Source organism: Struthio camelus, chromosome 5 (genome assembly GCF_040807025.1).
Source record: "Struthio camelus isolate bStrCam1 chromosome 5, bStrCam1.hap1, whole genome shotgun sequence".
NCBI classification, from domain to species: domain Eukaryota; kingdom Metazoa; phylum Chordata; class Aves; order Struthioniformes; family Struthionidae; genus Struthio; species Struthio camelus.
The window spans coordinates 31,651,847-31,669,874 of NC_090946.1; the positions used below are offsets into that span (position 1 = coordinate 31,651,847).

Sequence of the window (18,028 nt, forward strand, 5' to 3'; positions counted from 1 at the left end):
GGGCCTCCCCCCACAACGCCACTCCCAATATCACGTTTTAGAGCTCTTCACTGGAGGACAAAAGATCTGACATAAATGACTGAATATTCAATAAACCTAACGAATGAGAAGTAAAGACAAAGAAACAAAAAGGCCAAGGAAAGCTAAGAAGCGCATGCAGGAAGACACGCTCATCATAGATTTGGACTGAAGGCTGATTTCATTTTCCCAACAATGCAATTAAAGTAAACATTCAGCCATTAAACAGAGCAACTATATCCTGGCTATTTACATTAATATTTTTATTAACATGTAAGTTAATAGTAATAGAATATGATAATAATCACAAAAGAACTTATACAGAAATACAGCTGTAGAATAGAGGTAAAAAAAATAATCTTCCCATTCTAAGAAAACGCAGTAATGACAACTGCAAAGCCCAAACAAAGAATGGCAAAGACCAAACAGAGACTCTTCAGCAGATATTCATGCAATGAGATGTTTAATAACGCATGTAACATTTTTTAAAAGATCTTCTTTCTTGAAATTTGCTTTACAACCACAACGACGTTCCACACTGGTCAAATAGTCCAAAACTAGGAATGTCCCTTTGGAGTCTGACAGCTGCCTGTTATTAGTTTTATCCATTCAATCTTTAAATCCCAAACTCAGAGGTTACTGGTGTAGGTCAGCTGTGAGACTATGTTGACTCTCTTGCCATTCGACATGGAAAACTAAATAACAAAGTCTGCACTATGTCAGCAAGCATTTCACATTCTTCGGTTTGTCATGCAAAACACAAAGACCCTGATACAGTTCAAAATGGTCTTTGTATCTACAATCTTGTTTACCCTTGGAATACAAGCTTAATTTCCCACATGCCTAGAGTATTTTAAAAGCCACTTCATACAACAGAAAAGACGGTGCTAATCTCTGGCAATGGAACAAGAAGTATCAAGGGTTTCAGCAGAGACTCTAAATCAGCAGACAGATCAACTTTACACTTGCACACAGAATGTGGGTGTGCATGAAAGGAAATGTAACTGCAGGAATAACTATTTCCAGTGATACAGGATCATGATTTTACCATCCCCAGGTGCAAACTATTGAGTAGCTTAAATTATGCAGCTTTTCTATTTCTATAGAATCAGTATCTGTAATTCTGAAAAAGATAAGGTTCTTTCACCTGTATACAGGTAGCAGTGCAAATTTCTAGAAGGGACAAACTGTCCACAGTGGAATATATGGAACATATGGGCAAAAGGAGGGTCCCAACTCAGACTTTTTGAGTTGTTCTTTTGAGGCACTAGCCATCTTCCACTAGAGTTGTAGTGAACTTCAGCTCCTGACTTAAGCATTTTAATTAGAAGCAGAGATAGAAATAGCCCCTAAAATATAAAGTAATGCAGAATCAGAACCACAGTAACTAAAGCAGGAAACTACACATAGGGAAGGAAGTTACAACATTAAATGCACTTCCTAAAGCCTAGATCCTGCCTGTCTTTGGCATTTATACCTAAACACAAAACAATTTCAAAGATGGGTTTTAAAACTGCTGTGGCAGGCTAGCAAGTAAAAATTGTCTAATTGTCTAGTCTGCTAACTCTGGAGGAAGTAGGTTGCAGTTGCAGGTTTGTGGGTTTTTTTTTTTTTTTTTTTTTTTAAACAGAGCTGAGTGGCAGAACTGCACCTCCTCAATGGAAGAAAGTTCTTGAGAAAGGTGAGGAACTGCTCTCAATTGTTTTGTCAGTCTGTGAGGCTCCTAAACCAGGTATTAACTAAAAGAGAACAGAATAATTCTTTGCTTACTCTGCTGGCACAGGGATGCACATAGGTCCTATATGCAGTAAAATTTGCTTTTGTTTGGCCATGTATAAATGGAAAGCGGACTTTTCCATAGGAAATCAAACTGCATTTTTATGAAAAGTTAGTTAAATACAGTGCACAAAACTGCTCCAATAACAAAACCCCTCGAATCAATTATGCAGCCATTATTGTTACATGACATGATAATCTAGAGCCAGGACAGAAGAAACAAATACAACCTCTGCTAAAAAATGACCTCCCCCCTTAACTCCTCCCCTCCTCAAAACTCCTTCTAGCCTTCAAACAGCCCCAGACCTCCCTAAGATCACTGTTAGAAGCAAACTCTTTGCAGACATCACCTAATGAGCAAAATCAGACCAAGCCCAAGAAACAAATGTAAAACTTCCCAACATATCTCCATAGCCTCATACCTCTCATAACAGAATTGACATACTCACCGAAACCTATTTATGTACTTCCCATGAATTAGCTTACGTCATCCAACGTACCATATATGTCCCAAAAAGTATGAGAGTGAAAAAAAAATCATCATTACCGTGCCCACTAAATGAATTCACATGCAGGCCACAAAGCTGAAAAGAGCCTAATTACCAGAGAGCACATTTCTCACACAGCAACCTCCTCTCTGACCTCTAAAGTTCTCTTCTTCAAGGGAGGACTATGAGCATTTTCAAAGAATAAGCCAGAGAAATAAAATAACAACTTTGGCGGATATTAAAAGCATGGATTCAATAGAGAGACACACTTTCCAGCCTGTAATAATTTGCTCTCTCTCCCCAGTAAACCCCTCCAATGTTACACAGACGATAAATTATCCATCTCTTTCTCTTTTCTACAGCACATAAACATGATATCGTTTCTTTCCTTCCCAACTCCTTCTCCTCTGCTTCTTAGGTATTGAGTGCCTTTCTTTCACAGCTACCCTAAACTACTAACCCAGGCAAATTTAGAGCAACTGTTCTCTTACTTCTATTTCAGACCTGAAGGAGAGCTTGTGTGCCCAAAAGCTTGTCTAGTTTCACCCACTAAAACTTATCCAACAAAAGACATACTTTCCTTGACTAACTTTGCCTTGTTTTAAATAAAATGTCGTCTTTCCTTTTGGTGCTGCTAATTTGAGCCTTCAGGTATAGCTAACTCTGCCTTTGCTTTCAACTATTATTTGTTGCTTAACTTTGGAATTACTTTATGTAACCCAAAACCGCTTTGGACTGCAGCTTGTAAAAAGATCTTTTGCAAAATAAAAGTATATGGTATTGTGATTCTAATCAGCAGATCCTAAGGCCATAAACTTCAAAGAAACTTTGCAATGCAAATTTCCTTGCTTCTGCTAGCCAGTTTTCAAGATAAATGTGTGATCTTTCAAAGACAGAGAGAGAGAGGTATCTGAAGGTACCAAGGTACAACTTGCATATTTAGGCAGAGTAGTACTTTTTAAACTCACTGACAAAATCCAAACAGATCATCCAGCACAGCAGATCTGTTAGGCATGAATAATCTTATCGCTCCTATGACTTTGCTGTTAAGTAACTATATAAGAACTTACATTTACAATGACTCACGGCACAAACATAGTGAGCAATGAATGATGAGACATTGGCACTTATTTATTTTAACTTACAAAATTTAGAGACTTTTAAGTCATGCTCATTTAGTATCTAGGATTCTTATGTTGGGGTGTTCCACTATCCTACTGAAGGAAAAATGGGAAAAGTAGAACTTATAAATGATCTCAGTTATAGCAGCTATATGCAAGTGCAACCATTAGGGCTTTCGGGAAATGAAGGAACTGTGGATTGATGGTATGAAATGTGCCTGGTAAAGTTGTAACAGCTTAGCAGCATCTTTCCTAGCTGAGACCTCCTGAAGTCTGTAGATGACTCCAAGGGGTACAGGTATCCCTCTTCCTGACAGGGAGGACATCCTCCCTCCATGCTCCGATTCACATAATACACTACATAAATTCCTCCACAAGTTCATTTACTGTGAAACTCCACAAACACTGATGTCAGCACTCCTGAGGGAGCCTCAGAGGAGTAGGTGATGCTTTGGGGGAAAGAGATGATGGGAATACCACTGTCACTGAGAAAAAATTTACAATGCAGAAATATCTATTTATTTTTACAACAGTGCTGTCCATCTGAAGATCAAAATTTAACCCAGGTATGTTTTAACATTTTAGGATAAGGACTAGATTAAACTCCAGGCACCTTTTCTGCTTTTCTTATGCATCATGCTGCCCTTGCTACAGTAATAAAACTACAGTCATCACGTATGACTGATGGGAAGTAATGAGATACTATTCTTGATGGATATACTCCCTGAATGGAGGACTTTACTCCTCACCTGCAAAGCCAGGAACTACACAGACACCTTCATTTAGCTATAGCTGCATTTTGTCAGTTAAGACGTAAAACTGCAAACACACACATGAGGACTTAAAGGTTGTCTTACCTTACTATACAAGTACTTAGCATAATAAAGATCTTAACAAAATTATGTTTTCTCTTACATGGTAATATTTTTCCATTGTCTACTATAAAATAGTGCCTAAAAAGAAGAAAATTTAATGCATCTTCTAATGCTATACCCATCAGCACCGTGTCTGTAATAGTATTCTCTTTTCAGTGGAATTTGCCTCCTTCCACAAGCAATGACATCTCCATCTCTCCCCCCTTTCAGAATACGACAATGTTATCTCCAACTTGATGACATGCTTCGACTTGCTTTTCAGCTCTTCTCAAGTGTAATCCTGCTTCCCATGGTTATCAAGGTAGTCCAACAAACTCCCTCCAGCATCGAACGCTAATGCATTTTTTTAATAATCTCATCACTTTAACAGGAGTCAGTAAGTTAACTTGCAGTTAGTGAATCTAAATGTACTGCAGTCTAAGGATTTTCTGCCATGAACTTGAAGCGTTGTCTATTACCAAGAGTCAAGAAACGTATAAATATTCTTCACATGTTTTTATAAAATGGAAAATAAGAGTAAAATATTACTCTTACCTATTTTTGAAAGTCATAATTTTTACCATTTTTATAAATTACTATAAATAATAGCATTTGAAAACAAATCTTTATTCAGTGGCGCTCTAACTAATAGTGATAGGTTTGTGCTTTGAATGTCCTCTGCCTTTTTGCTCTGCTACTGTTTCACTTTCAGTTTTTCCTTCCTGTTTCCTTTCCTGTTCCTCCCCTGATACCACATGCTGATCTGAGATTATCCAAGCCTCTTGCCAAAAGCACAAAATGCTTCTGACTACCAGGAGCCAGTTTCAGTTGTGAGTTCCTCTGACAGCTAAACTCAATGCAGTCTTGTTTTAACTGCAGAGTAACAAGAGTATGCTCCTAATTGGTAAAGATCTGAACTATGGTACAGAAACACTCTGAAAAAACAGTTCAATCCTATCAGTGCTTGACATGCGAGCCGTGTTTTACCTACAGTCCACAAATGCTGTAGCTGTTCAAAGTACAAAGACAATGTAATCTGATATCTGATGAGACGGCGCCTTGTTACAGTCAGAAGAATGCTTTCCAAAGGACAAGCTGGAAATAACTTTTTATGCCTTATACTCTTCCGCAAAGAGTTGTAATTTACATAGCCTCAAATTAAATTATAAATGTGCAAGAACTCACACAATAACCAATTAAATTCTAACACTGAAACAATTCAAGTTAATCAAGTATGAAGTAGTTATTTAAGCGCTCCATCACTGAGCCTTTAAGAGAGAGTCATACAGACATTTCCTTAACAGCAGCCTTAAAGTTACTCTTGACAAACTCACATTCATTAACAATCTCCTGACCTATTCAGGTAGATATAAGTCAACACAGGTCTGAGTTACCTTATCTAAACAAAAGGTTATATAAATAAGCAACTATAGAAAGATTTATTCAAATCTGTATTTCAAATTTTGACCCTCTATGGATTCATAAATGTGCATACAGGAATGTAAGGGCAAAAATAAGTCTCAGAATCAAGCAGCTGTGCCTCATGATGTAAAATGAATGTAAATAACCAGATGGCGAACACCAGGCTCATACACATAGAAGAGACAAAACCATAGGTGGCTAATTTACAACCTTTCAAAAAAATCACAAACTAAATAAAAAGGCATTAAAAATGCTCTTTGTTCCATACAAACACAAATTGTCTTGAAGTGAATAAATAAGCTCAGCTGTGTTGTGCAATGATTCCATTAACCTTGCAATCAAGCATTAAATTAAACTGCCTAGTTGGATTTCCCTGCTGCAGGGGAAAACGTACCTTGTAAGGTCTGCGCTCTGTGTTAATAGAGCTAACGTGTAAAAGCATCACAACTAGACTTCTACAATTAATAACACAAGAAACTAAACAAGTGAGCAAATTGCAAAAATTCCCCTGATAACTTTTTAATGATTAACCTAATGCTTACAGGTTCACAGCCTTTCATACTAGTTCTCCCATGCATCCCTTAACATCTGCTCTGAACAAGCTAAATTTGAACTTCATACATGTTTTCTAGGTATACCTATAAAGCAGCTCAGAACTCCTGCTTGTCTCTGTTCACAGAAGCAAGCAATTCATTACTGCACCATGTGATTAAACTCCTTTTCCGTATGCCAATTTTAATCTGGCAAAAATGCAGCTGAAACCAAGATTAATTTTTTATTTAAACTGTGTATTTTGAGCAGCAGCAACCAAAGAAGAGATATTTTTAAACTGCTGCCACTATTATCAGAAAGTTTTGACCGTCTAAGGTAAAAAGGGCTGCATTCTAAACAGAAAAGACTGAGTCGAAACAACGCATAACAACATCACCAAACCTGGGACCAGGTTAATTTATCCATGATACTGTGTCGCAGCTAAATTACCAGCCATACATAATCTTTATCATGTGTAAAGTCACCCCCTCTCATCTGAACTAAAAGAATTAGTTTCAAAGCTATCTCCATTCTCTCTTTATTTTTTCTTCTTTCATGCTCTTTAATGTTTTTCTTCCAGTGAGTATATTCTTTGATTTCGCTGAAATAATTGGTATAAACTAGGGCTGCATTTTCTCTTCAGTGTGTCACAAACCTATTCTAAATGGAATCTATTTACACAGCAATAATATCTTTTGTGGAACATAAGAAATCGCCCCTCTTGTGTTGTGTTTTCAGTAAAGCAGCTTAGCAAATATTACGTGAGATTAATTTACATATCAAGAGAAAATGTTACAAGTACAGATAATATTATAGGGGAAAGAATCAATAACTCATATATCACTAGCTCTCCAGAAGGCTGACTGTTAATTAAATATCATTTATATTAGAAGAATTCTGCATTGTAAACATATTGCTACAGTTAACGTGGCACTGTTCAGATGCCACAGTAACAGACGAGGATGATAGTTTGCTTACGATCACTCACTACCTCAGCATAACGTTCCTCAGGCATTCAGTTTGGAAGGAGAAGCAGCAGCAACAGGTTGATGCCATTAAAATCAAAAGTACTCTTTTAACCCTTTTATCTCAACTCTAGCAGAATATAGGTCTCATTATTATCCATCTCCTTGTCTTCCTGTATGATCACACTCCCATAAATTATGGGATTTTAGTCACCTGACTAACACCTGATCTTTGGACTTGACTGTTCACACTGAAATCGCTGGACTCAGAAGAATCAGCGCAAGTGAGAAGAGAATTAGGCCTTTTATAGTCCAAATACTATTAAAATAGAATTTTACAGTTTTCTTGTGTTATGCCCTGTGCACAAAAGCCCAGATGAGAAGTCAATAAAACAAGCATAAGACAAAGTCAGTGTTTATTCTGGCACCTCTGTGAATGTATAACCTGATATACCCTGGAGAAGCTTACAGGCTTGTATGCAGTATCTGAAATCCCAAAGCTATTGAATTGAGTTCCAGTGTACATTAGATATAACTGAAACCAAATGCAAAATCATATCCAAGCATTTGCTGGATTAGAGCTTACCTATCAGCATCTCCCAGGCCCAGTGAAGTATTACGCTGCATCGTCTCCCGCACTGCAGCCATCCCATCAGGCAGCCGGTTTAATCTTCGAGTATAAAGGCCCAGACCACCATCAGTCATATACCTTTAAAACAAAAACCCAAAATGTCATGGTTAGTAAATCAGTAAACCTTTTAGATATTCCTGTACCTTGTACCTTCGCCGTGATTTTAATCATATATTGCATTTTTCCTACTTTGGGTTGAGGATATTACGCAGATAATGAAGCAAGGAAAGCTTTACTCTTGATTGCACAGGAGTTCTTTGTGGAGTCTGGACTTAAACATTGCCTTTCTCTCATTGTTCTCAACTGTATTTTGCAGCCTCTCCCATCAGTAAGAACTGCATTTGAACATACTGGTGACAAAGAAAGAATTAAGGATGCCTAGATGCAAGTAATTTAATATTTATGAATGATGCTATTAGTCACTCCTTACTGTCCAACAAACGTGCAAGATGTATCATCCTGAACCATTTTGCATGGACTAAAACAACATCACGGAAATCTCAAACCTGTTGAAGTTAACTGCAAAAATCCCATTGACTTCACCCTAGATTTTGTCCATGGTCCATGAACAATGAATATCCTAAGACATATCATCAGAAATCTAACTTGCCACATGAAGCAAAAATTTTTTTCAACCTTGTTTTGGTCTCTACATTGTGCTCTGTCTTCAGCCGTGATCTGTATTCCTAGAGATAGCTGCAATTAAATAGCGTTGTTATCCTCAGATATCAAGAAGCACCAGGTGAATATATGGTACTTCACAAATTGCTATGATGGCACATTTCTCACATTCTGGTTTAGACAAATAAAAACTGAATTTTAAAGAGAACAGAGATTGCACTTCTTGGACAAGAATTAATAAGTGTTGTGATCACAACACAATATCCTCATAATAATGCAGGCTGTGTGTTATGTATCTAGCATTTTTGCTGAAGTCCGTACCTATGCAGACAGCAATAATCATAACGCAATGTGACCTGAGGATCTCAAAAGCCTTCTAAAATCTAGTAGACAAACACCTAATATATTTCCACATGGAAGACAAAAGCTCACATTTATACACGAAGAAACAAAATCATATAGGTTAGCTGCTCAGCTTAACACAGTTAAGTCAATATGATAAAATTAATAAAAGACTGATATTTGGACAAACCACAGAAGGCCTCGTTTAACAGCAATTGTGACACGCTTAAGAAGAGATTTCCAGACTCACAACTTGAGTGGTAATCAAGAAAAAGACAGTTTAAAAGACGCAGAACCACACAGCACTTTGGTGTAGTACGTTAATAAAACACTGTGGTATATTAATAAAACACTGAACTGAAGAAGTTACTCCAGCCTTTTCTTCCTGAATAGCTTTGCAACAAGCTGCACTACATCAATCTCTCAACGATATTTTCAACGTTTTTCTGGCCTTTCATGAAAGTAAAATGCAAACAAGTTCAAAGCGTCAAAATAAAACAAGAGGATTTTGCTCTTGTTTTAGTTTCATTCCTAAAAGTATTTCTGATCACAACACATACAGATATACTGAAGCTAGCTTTAAACTTGAGAAGCAAGTCCCGCTCGGCTCGAGATGTTTGTATGCACCGAGCTCCCTGCTACCGCAACCAGCCTGCCAGCCCAGCTACTTTTACATGAGCAGTACAGGTAGTTGTGTACACGCACCATAAAATTTTTCGCACAACCGTTTGAGAGTTAGGTACATGCAACAGCTCTAGCAGTACAGTGCTATCTCTGGCATACAGCTGCACCTGTGACCTACCTCGCTGAGTACGGCGTGGCAAAGCTTGTCCCCTTTGCATTCTTTAGCCGCTCTTAGTGCAACAACAGCAGCTCACAGAACGGCAGCCAGACACACAAGACATCTTCCTCTTCCTTAAAAAGGCACATAGCTTTTTCCCTTGCAGCAAGACTTCCTCATTCACAGCAAGAAGGGAAAGACACTCCTGGCTTCAGGCAACAACCCCTCTACCCTTGAGAGGGAACGCAGTAAAGCAGATAGCACACGCTTTGTTCCCGCATTTTTTCCACTACTTTCTTCACAGATGTTACTGCAACAGATGTGGTTGACCGCGAAGTCAAATTCAATCACTACACTTATAAAAATGGGATGGTAAACAGGCAATAAACCTTGCACAATCTGCTGTTTAGCATTTGAGTTAGCTGTATGACTCTGTAGAGGGCCTTCCCAGGAACAACCGAGGAGTTTCTCCAGGGAGTTTAACAAAGAGGTTGCTAAGCTAGTGAAGTCGGACGCAAGACTATTCTGCGCTCAGCAACGTCTGTGGGGACAAGATTCTCTAAACTCATAAACAAAGGCTGTAAAAAGCAAGGCGAGCGGCTCCACTGTAACTTGTGTGGAATTTGCCTTAGGTGTTGTATTCTAACGTTTGTTTGACGCAGTTTATAAAAATTTTATCATGGAAGAACATTCCTTTCCTTAAGCTACTAAAAGAAAAGTGGAACTTAAGACCATACTGTTCTACAAACACGCAAAAAGCATTTTGCAAAAACACCTAATGTACATAGGCTAATTGGTTTATTGCAGTTACTTGTCTGCACACGCAACGTGCTTCTGTATGAATGCCTATTATATACATTTGAAAACGCAGCTTTTAGCTCTGCTGTCAGACTTTACCATTCTCTGGCATACGACTAGTCCTGTGATTAAAAAAAAAAAAAAATCAACTAAAGTTAAAAGAGACTGTTCTCCATATTTATTATACAGAATGTGTTACATGAAACATATTACTCTTAAGAGTTAGTCATACTGAAGGCATTGGAAAACCTCTTTACTAATATAAGATTTCATCCTCTACATAAAAGCTCAGCCATCTGATGGATTAGAATAATTCTGCAGTTGCATCAAATGAAAAAAATAAGTCAGATTTTCCGTGCTGCTAAGCATTCATGAATCCTACATAGGCCAACGGAAGCTACATGACTTTTGCATCTTTGACAATTATATTATGAGTTTTTTGAAGTAAGACACAGTAAAAAAAGCAGATAATAAAATAGGACTTTTACCAGCTATACCAATAGGACAGGTTTCTTACATGTAGGAACAACAAGATATAAATTTTTGTATTTTGAAAGAGATTTGTGGAATCACAGATTTAAAGCTTTATGTCTGTATTTCTACTACACACAATGTCTTATGCCCAGAAACGTTTAATTCCAAAAAGATGCCCAAAGCAACGATGCCTTAAGTCCTATATGAAACGGTGATGTTTCATCATGGTAGCATGGGGAAATATTATCTTCTGAACGCTATATAGAGAAATGCATTCAAAATACAGGATTCTCTACTATCCACAGGCTAATCAGGAGAAAAGACAGTAAAAGATATTGGTATCACCAACCTCCAGTCATTGCTCTCTCCTCCTTCCCCTACCTCCCTTCAAACTTAAAATCACTTCGGCTCTCAGAAGTCATCTTGCCTTTATGAATACAACATTATTATTGCTGCAGAATTTCGTCTTATGACAAAGGAGATATTAACAAAGGAGATATATAACAAAGAGATATTTTTCTAAAGACCGTCTTAAAAGGTTTTAGTCAGGGAGCAACAAAACCAAGAAACATTATCCTACATATACACATAAACACCTTTATCATTTCCTATCTAATTCTCTGCCTCTATATACTGAGAAAAATAGTCAGTGATGTAAAACTATATTTTAAATACATTTGAACTTTTGAAGGTTCCAGTTACTCAATGTGGTTTGCCATCAAATTGTATCTGTAGCAGAAGAGTACAATGGTCAATGAGTTTATTTTAAACACACTTTTAACTGTCACTAAGAAAAAGATGGAGGGAAATTAAAGAGGAAGGCATAACTGATCTTATGAAGTATAAATATGTTGATGGGCCTAATTCTAAAGGTACTTAATGCTATCTAAATTTATTGCCCCACTGTACACCTATATGATAAGTAATGCTACTACATTGTTTGTTCAGCAGTGTTAGTTGGTACCTGTTCACTTCTGTAGAGAAGTCGAAACTACCCTTGGTGACCTGGCACATGTCGCTTCATTTAGCTCTCAAATGGAAGCTTCTAAATCAACCTCATATATTCTGAATAAAGATGAAAAGGAAGACCTTCTTCACTGTCTTGCCTTCACAAAGTTCAAAGCTTGTAAAAAGTTACATTCTAATCCAACTTAGACTGATGTATCACACGCATAGCTTCCACATCCAATTACACAAATATGATCCTTCCTACAAGTGCAGCAGTAGTCAGTGCTATGGCTGTGTCAGAACATATCCGTGCACTGTGAGCTGTAGCGAGGCAGAGGGTAATTCTAATAATTTTTTTTTTCCAACACCTGCCACAACCTCTCCAGCTCCTGAATACAGGCAAAATTTTCTTTGATATAACTTTGTCTCCTGTACAGTGGCCCACTGCAGTCTAACCACTGTTATTAAGCCAATTATTTATTAGTTTTATTTCTTTAACTTTTCTTATTAAAAAATATGACAAATTTGTACTAAATTGCTAGATTTGTGAATTATCAGAACACTGCAAGCACATTCAGTGCTAAAACAAGTACTTTGAAATATTTTTCTACCTGCACCAACATAAGGAAAAGTTTAAATACATGATATGGGAAAATGTGTAGTATCCAGACTCTGTAACTTTTATACAGATGGGTAAATTCTAGACGCTCAAAAAATCTAATAGCTCAGGTTCTTTTAGGGATGGTACCAATGGACAATGGGGATGACTACCTTTACTGAAGTCAAATATAGTAATACATATGGATTAGGCAGTGATGACATCAGTTAAAAAGTGCTTCTAATTTCTAATCTTCTCAGAGATTAGTGAATGATTAATACCCATCTCCAAAGCTTTACTCTTAATCAATATGAAAATAAAATTAACTAACCCTCTTTCTTTTAATGTAAAAAGACTTTGGTTAAACAAGAGCGGTATTATGCACTTCTAACACACAACTGGAACTTCCACAACACTTTCTAGGTGATACTTTTTTCTAAAAAAATTGGCCTCCTGCCCTGTTTTACAGGCATAAAAGAATCTGCTGTGGAGTTCCCAGGACAACCCGGACCTTTAAACTTCTCTTTTTTTTTCCCAATACACCCTTTCTGTGCCTCTGAAATTTTGAGTGGCATAATAAGTCCTTCCAAGTGCAATATTTTTAGGCTATTTCTGATGCTGAAGTGATTTATTTCCCTTTCATGAAAAGCACACACAGGAAACAGGACCAGGTTATGCCAGGGATCAGTAAAATCTAGCAGGTTGAGCCACTTGACTTCTGCCTGCGCTCTGTGCTTGCCCTTGCACCTAGACAGCCAACAGATGTCTATAGGTCAACAGCCAACAGCTTGTTTTCACGGTCTAACAACTCTACCACTTTGTATACATTCATTCCACCATTTAATCTAGGAATGGGATTTTTCCAGTTTGCAAAACAGATAGCCAAGGGATAGGAATTCTTCACTTAAGCATCAGGGAGAGGAGGAGCAGCGGGCACACCCACGCCAGTGACGCGCTGGGCAAGCCTTCCCTCGGCAGCCCAGCTTCGCCAAGCTGTGCAGCGCCGGGCCCGTGAGCAGGAGAGCAGCCACACGCAGCCACCAAACATGGCTGGCTCTGGCCGCCCCAGGCACCTGCCTCCCGTCTGGCACCGCTCCTGGTGCGAGGGGAGCTGGGGCAGAGCTGGCCCGGGTGCCTCCGCAGCCGCACCAGAGAATCGCCCCGCAGCACAGCTACGTGGAACCCAACGCTTTGGGGAATTACAGCTTTTGGATTATTGTAGGCAACCACATATGCTTTAACACTCAAAAATATTCTCGTTCAGCCTCAGTAATAGCACCGTTACGCTGAATGTTTTCCTGCAAACGTTTATCTTGATTAGGCTTCAGTTGCTGCGTCCTAGCGATCACTAACCGCTGGAAACACTGGTCATTACAGTCAGTTAAATAAGATCAAGAGGTTCAACAAGCTTTGAATATTAGAGAAGGAGTCCAACTTTGCCAGTCACATCCCCAAAAAAGTCTCCATTGCTCTTTCTGAAGTATGATAAATGTGATCAAAACATTCCTGTTAGTGTAACCAGGCATTTGTTTTAAGTACGGCTTTAAAAGAACCTATGCTGTGCTCTTAGCCTAACTGAAGAATCATGACAACCCCAAAGGTCTCCAATTAGTATAAATTTGGTATGCCTTTTTTGTTATGGCTTTGATATTGGAGCAGATGCTCTTCCCCTACTTTTCCCCCCCGAGTTCTTCCAAACATGATTCTTGCCTGACCAGTCTCCACTCCAATGACCACCATCAGCACAGTAGTCATCTTTCTAACCAAAGAGTTGAACATATATCCTGTCCACAAACCTGCCTTAAATTAAAAAAAAATAACACAAGGAACAACCAGCCTGGGATTCGGTGTTGTGTTGAAATATCAGTTTTTGATCCAATGAATTTCAACGTTTCAAAGGCATTCAGGAATAGGATCATGTCCTGAACTTTCAGCTTGGTACTGCTAACACAATGTCCAAATCTTTATTGTTCAATCCAAATACTACCTTTCAGGTTCACAGAAACCCAAATCTAGTGCTCTTTCCATTCAAATTTTCATTTTATATTTAAGGTAGCTGGATTTTATGGAGATGGTGTGAGTCTAAATTATAAATTAATAGACTTTTATTAATAATCAGTAACTATTTCTAATTAATGATCCATCATTAAGAATATAAATTAATAAGCTAACTAATAAAACATGCTTTGAACATGCTCAAACACAAATCTGGAATAAGCCAGAAAAAACAATCTATGACTGTCACTCTCAAAAACGATAGTCATTGCGGGGAAGGAGGAGAGCCCTGTTCCACTAACAGGTAAGAAAGAAGAAATGAGTTTATGCAAAACTTCAATAAATTACGTTTTAATTTCACAGTTTACTTGGAGAAACCTCCCAACTATAAAGAACAAATAATAGTCGCTTTTTTCACACTGTCCAAAAGTAGTCTAGAAGCAAAAAAAAATTCACCTCCCTAACTTTGTCCTCAGACCTTTTTCTGGGAAAAATCAAGTGTCAGAAAGAAGTAGTTTCTGTGAAATCAATACTTTTCTACCTGGAGATGAAGTAAGACTGCCTGGCACATAAGCCATTCAACAGCCATCAGATGGTAACAATTTTTGGTCACTGATGCCCAGGGCTACACTTATTTCTACATGTCTCCTCACCTGGATCTGACTTTTTAAAAGTCTACAGGTCAGTTGCTATAAAACTTCCATTTGCTGAAGGAAGGAATACGAAGAGATGTCAGTGATTGCTGCCACTGTAGGTGAAATCTTAGATTTGCCCTATCACCTATTTGCCTCAGGACACTGGCTTCTTATTAAGCTTCTGAAGAAACTGGTTTCCTGTGGAGTGAGCAGTCCTATTAGATGTAGTTTCAGAAAAGCTGGTAGAATATGAGAAAAAAATATTACATTGCAAGAAAGCATCTCTCAAACTACTGGGTCCATTCCTGTTTTAGAGCAAAGGTCTCTTCTAGTGTATAATCCTCCTTCCAGCACTGACTCAATCTTTCTTTGTCAAATTCAACTTAAGCTATACGCTCCTCAGGGAAGAGGCTTGCCCCATCAGCATTTTTGAAACTCTTTACAAATGTAAATCAGCACATCCAAAAAAAAGACACAGATTAGGCACTGAAAAGCCTCCATTTAAGATAACTAGACATTCAAAAGTTAGAGTTCGTAGAGTAAGATATTACATTATAATGTATTTTTATATTATATTAAGTACAATATAAATACTGTATTCACTGGATTTTATGTTCTCTATGTGCGCCTCAATTCCTCCACCTTTCTGCAGGCTGTTTATGAAAAGAAAGAATGGGTTAAAACTTTACTTATTCCTCTTGTCTATCTTGGAGTTGAACGCACCCTCAGAAATGAATGGAGCACTGTATCTTGAAGAAAACCTCTTGGCTATGGCAGTGAGAAATTTCAAATGCCAATATTAACTATTAACAGCCCCTTGAAGGGCTTCAAAGAAACCAGGTGTTTAAAATGTGTTTAAGAACATAGCAAGACCTGAGAAAACTCATGGGAAGAGAGTGGGACAGACCCTCCTCAGACTTTACAGAGGATTTGGGGCAGCTCTCTACTCTTTGACTACTTTGCTAAGATACATTAGGATTGAAGAATTTCTGCTGTTGTAACCACATGACCAATACAAGCATAATTATTTATAAGAAGCAATCCTGCTTACTTATATTTATTGCAGTTTCCCACATTTTTCCTAAAAGATTGTGTCTTTAATTCTGAGCAGGTTCAGTTCACTCTGATGAGGCACTGAGTTAATCCTAAGTTACCTTGTCTCAGAGTTGGGAAGGCTGCCATGCCCGCAGAAGTTAGGCCATGGGAGATGGTAAGTCTGAGGTCTACAGCAAAGCCTCTCTAGCACAAATCTATGTCCAGGATACACAGATTAAAGGTGAGCAGCTCCAAAGGGTAATTCAAAAAACTTCCTATAGAGTGAACACAGAGTGGCTTCGAGTGTCTGGAGTCCCACTTCTCTCCAGAGCTTAAGAGCCTGAATCAAGATAACCAAAGGCTGGTAGCTCCAGCTATTGAGGGCCCAGGCAGGAACCTAGTCCTAATGGAAAGCACATAAGCACTGCTTGAAGGAAAACAGCAGTGCTCTCTTGCTTACCGCAATGGTTGTGACGTCCCTTTCTTTTACATAATACTTTAGTTCTTGATGGATGCTGGACTTAGTTTCCTTCTCTGCCTGAAGAGATTAAAAAGCACATTTCTCAGCTCACAGAAGAATTTATCTAACAGCCAGACAACCTAACGCTACCACCAGACTAAAAGCTTTTCAGAGGATGGGAAAGTTGCCATCAGTCATCCACCTTATCAAAGCTGGGCCAGTCGGCATGAAACCCAAAAGATTCAGTAAGCTGGAAGGTTTACCCATACGAAGGAGAGTAAATCACAGCCCAGGTGTTATAGCACTTGGAAGGAGGAAGTACTGAGTCCTGGGGTTCTGTTCTCCAGATGCTCTCTGAAATTTATCCAGAGATTTATTAACATAAAGTGAATGACCCACTCTGGAAAAGGAGGCCAGAAACTGTAGCATTTTGCTTCCACTTGAGTGCCTCGTGCAGCAGTGACTGCTTCCTCCTGCAGCCCCCTTTTAAAAAGAAAGCAGTCTTAATTGCATGATGTGAGGGCCCAAACCCTGAGTTTGCCCTGAGTTTGAATGAGGCTGCCGAGACCGGAAAACACGCAAGAGGTCAGACCCTTCACGTGCATAACTATCACTGTGGATCCTAGTGAAACATGGGTGGAAAATCATTACTTCAGGTGTGGCAATGATCACACACACAGCGCACAGATTGCCGCAAGTTGAAGTTACACCTCAATTGGGCAGCTGTTGAATAGGGTTTTGCATATGCCAGTTTTGATTTAGATGCCTAAATCCTTCTCATGATCTATTTCAATGAAAATCATAGAAATAAATCAAGTGATCCATTTCCTATCATCCCCTTTAATTTTGTTAGCTAGAGGAGCTCCTTTTGACCAAAGGAAAACAATGCAGGAATGCTGCTTCTTAATAGATTCTTAGAAGGGAATCGGGAGTGCCGACAGCTACTCCACACTGCAGTTCGACTCAATCGAGCCGAATCCTTCTGCGCAGATAATTCACACTGGCAGAGTGCATATGATTGCATCTCCCTCTACTGGCTAGCCCCAGAGTCGGACCACATTTTGTCCTTTAGAAATAGTCCTTCTGCTCAAATTTTAAAAACCTGTTGGCACTAAAGCAGCAGTTCAAACACTACTGTGGTGTTTATTATAGAAGCAAACACATAAAGCGAGATAATCACTGTAGCTGGATACTTTGGTAGCCATTAATGTTAAGCCTGCATGTACAAGGAAACATCAAACACCACATGAAACAAATGGTGAGTTAGACTTATTGATGGATAGCCTATATGACCTTACACGACCCAAGCACTGTACAGTTGACTGTACAGCAATTTGGGGGAAGAATATAAGGGAATATCTGAATGTCACCAGTTAAACGTTCCCACTCCTAATTGCTGTAAATACTGGGTTTGGCTTTCCAACCAAGTTACTAAATTGTATGAGGTGAAATGATTAAAATGCACAGTCCCAACCGATCTCTAAGGATATGTTTATGACTTACAGATCTATGACGCCTTACTGTTTTGAACTCTA

General features: G+C 38.5%; 1 protein-coding gene across 3 annotated transcripts in view; it reads right to left on the reverse strand.

Moving 5' to 3' along the window:
• Positions 1–18,028, reverse strand: part of NAV2 (neuron navigator 2) — a 245,424-nt gene that overhangs the window by 84,124 nt on the left and 143,272 nt on the right. For all 3 annotated transcript variants that reach the window (XM_068945366.1, XM_068945365.1, XM_068945364.1), the window contains one exon: positions 7,762–7,884. In XM_068945366.1, the coding sequence (XP_068801467.1) occupies positions 7,762–7,884 (123 nt within the window). The remainder of the gene's footprint in view (positions 1–7,761; positions 7,885–18,028) is intronic.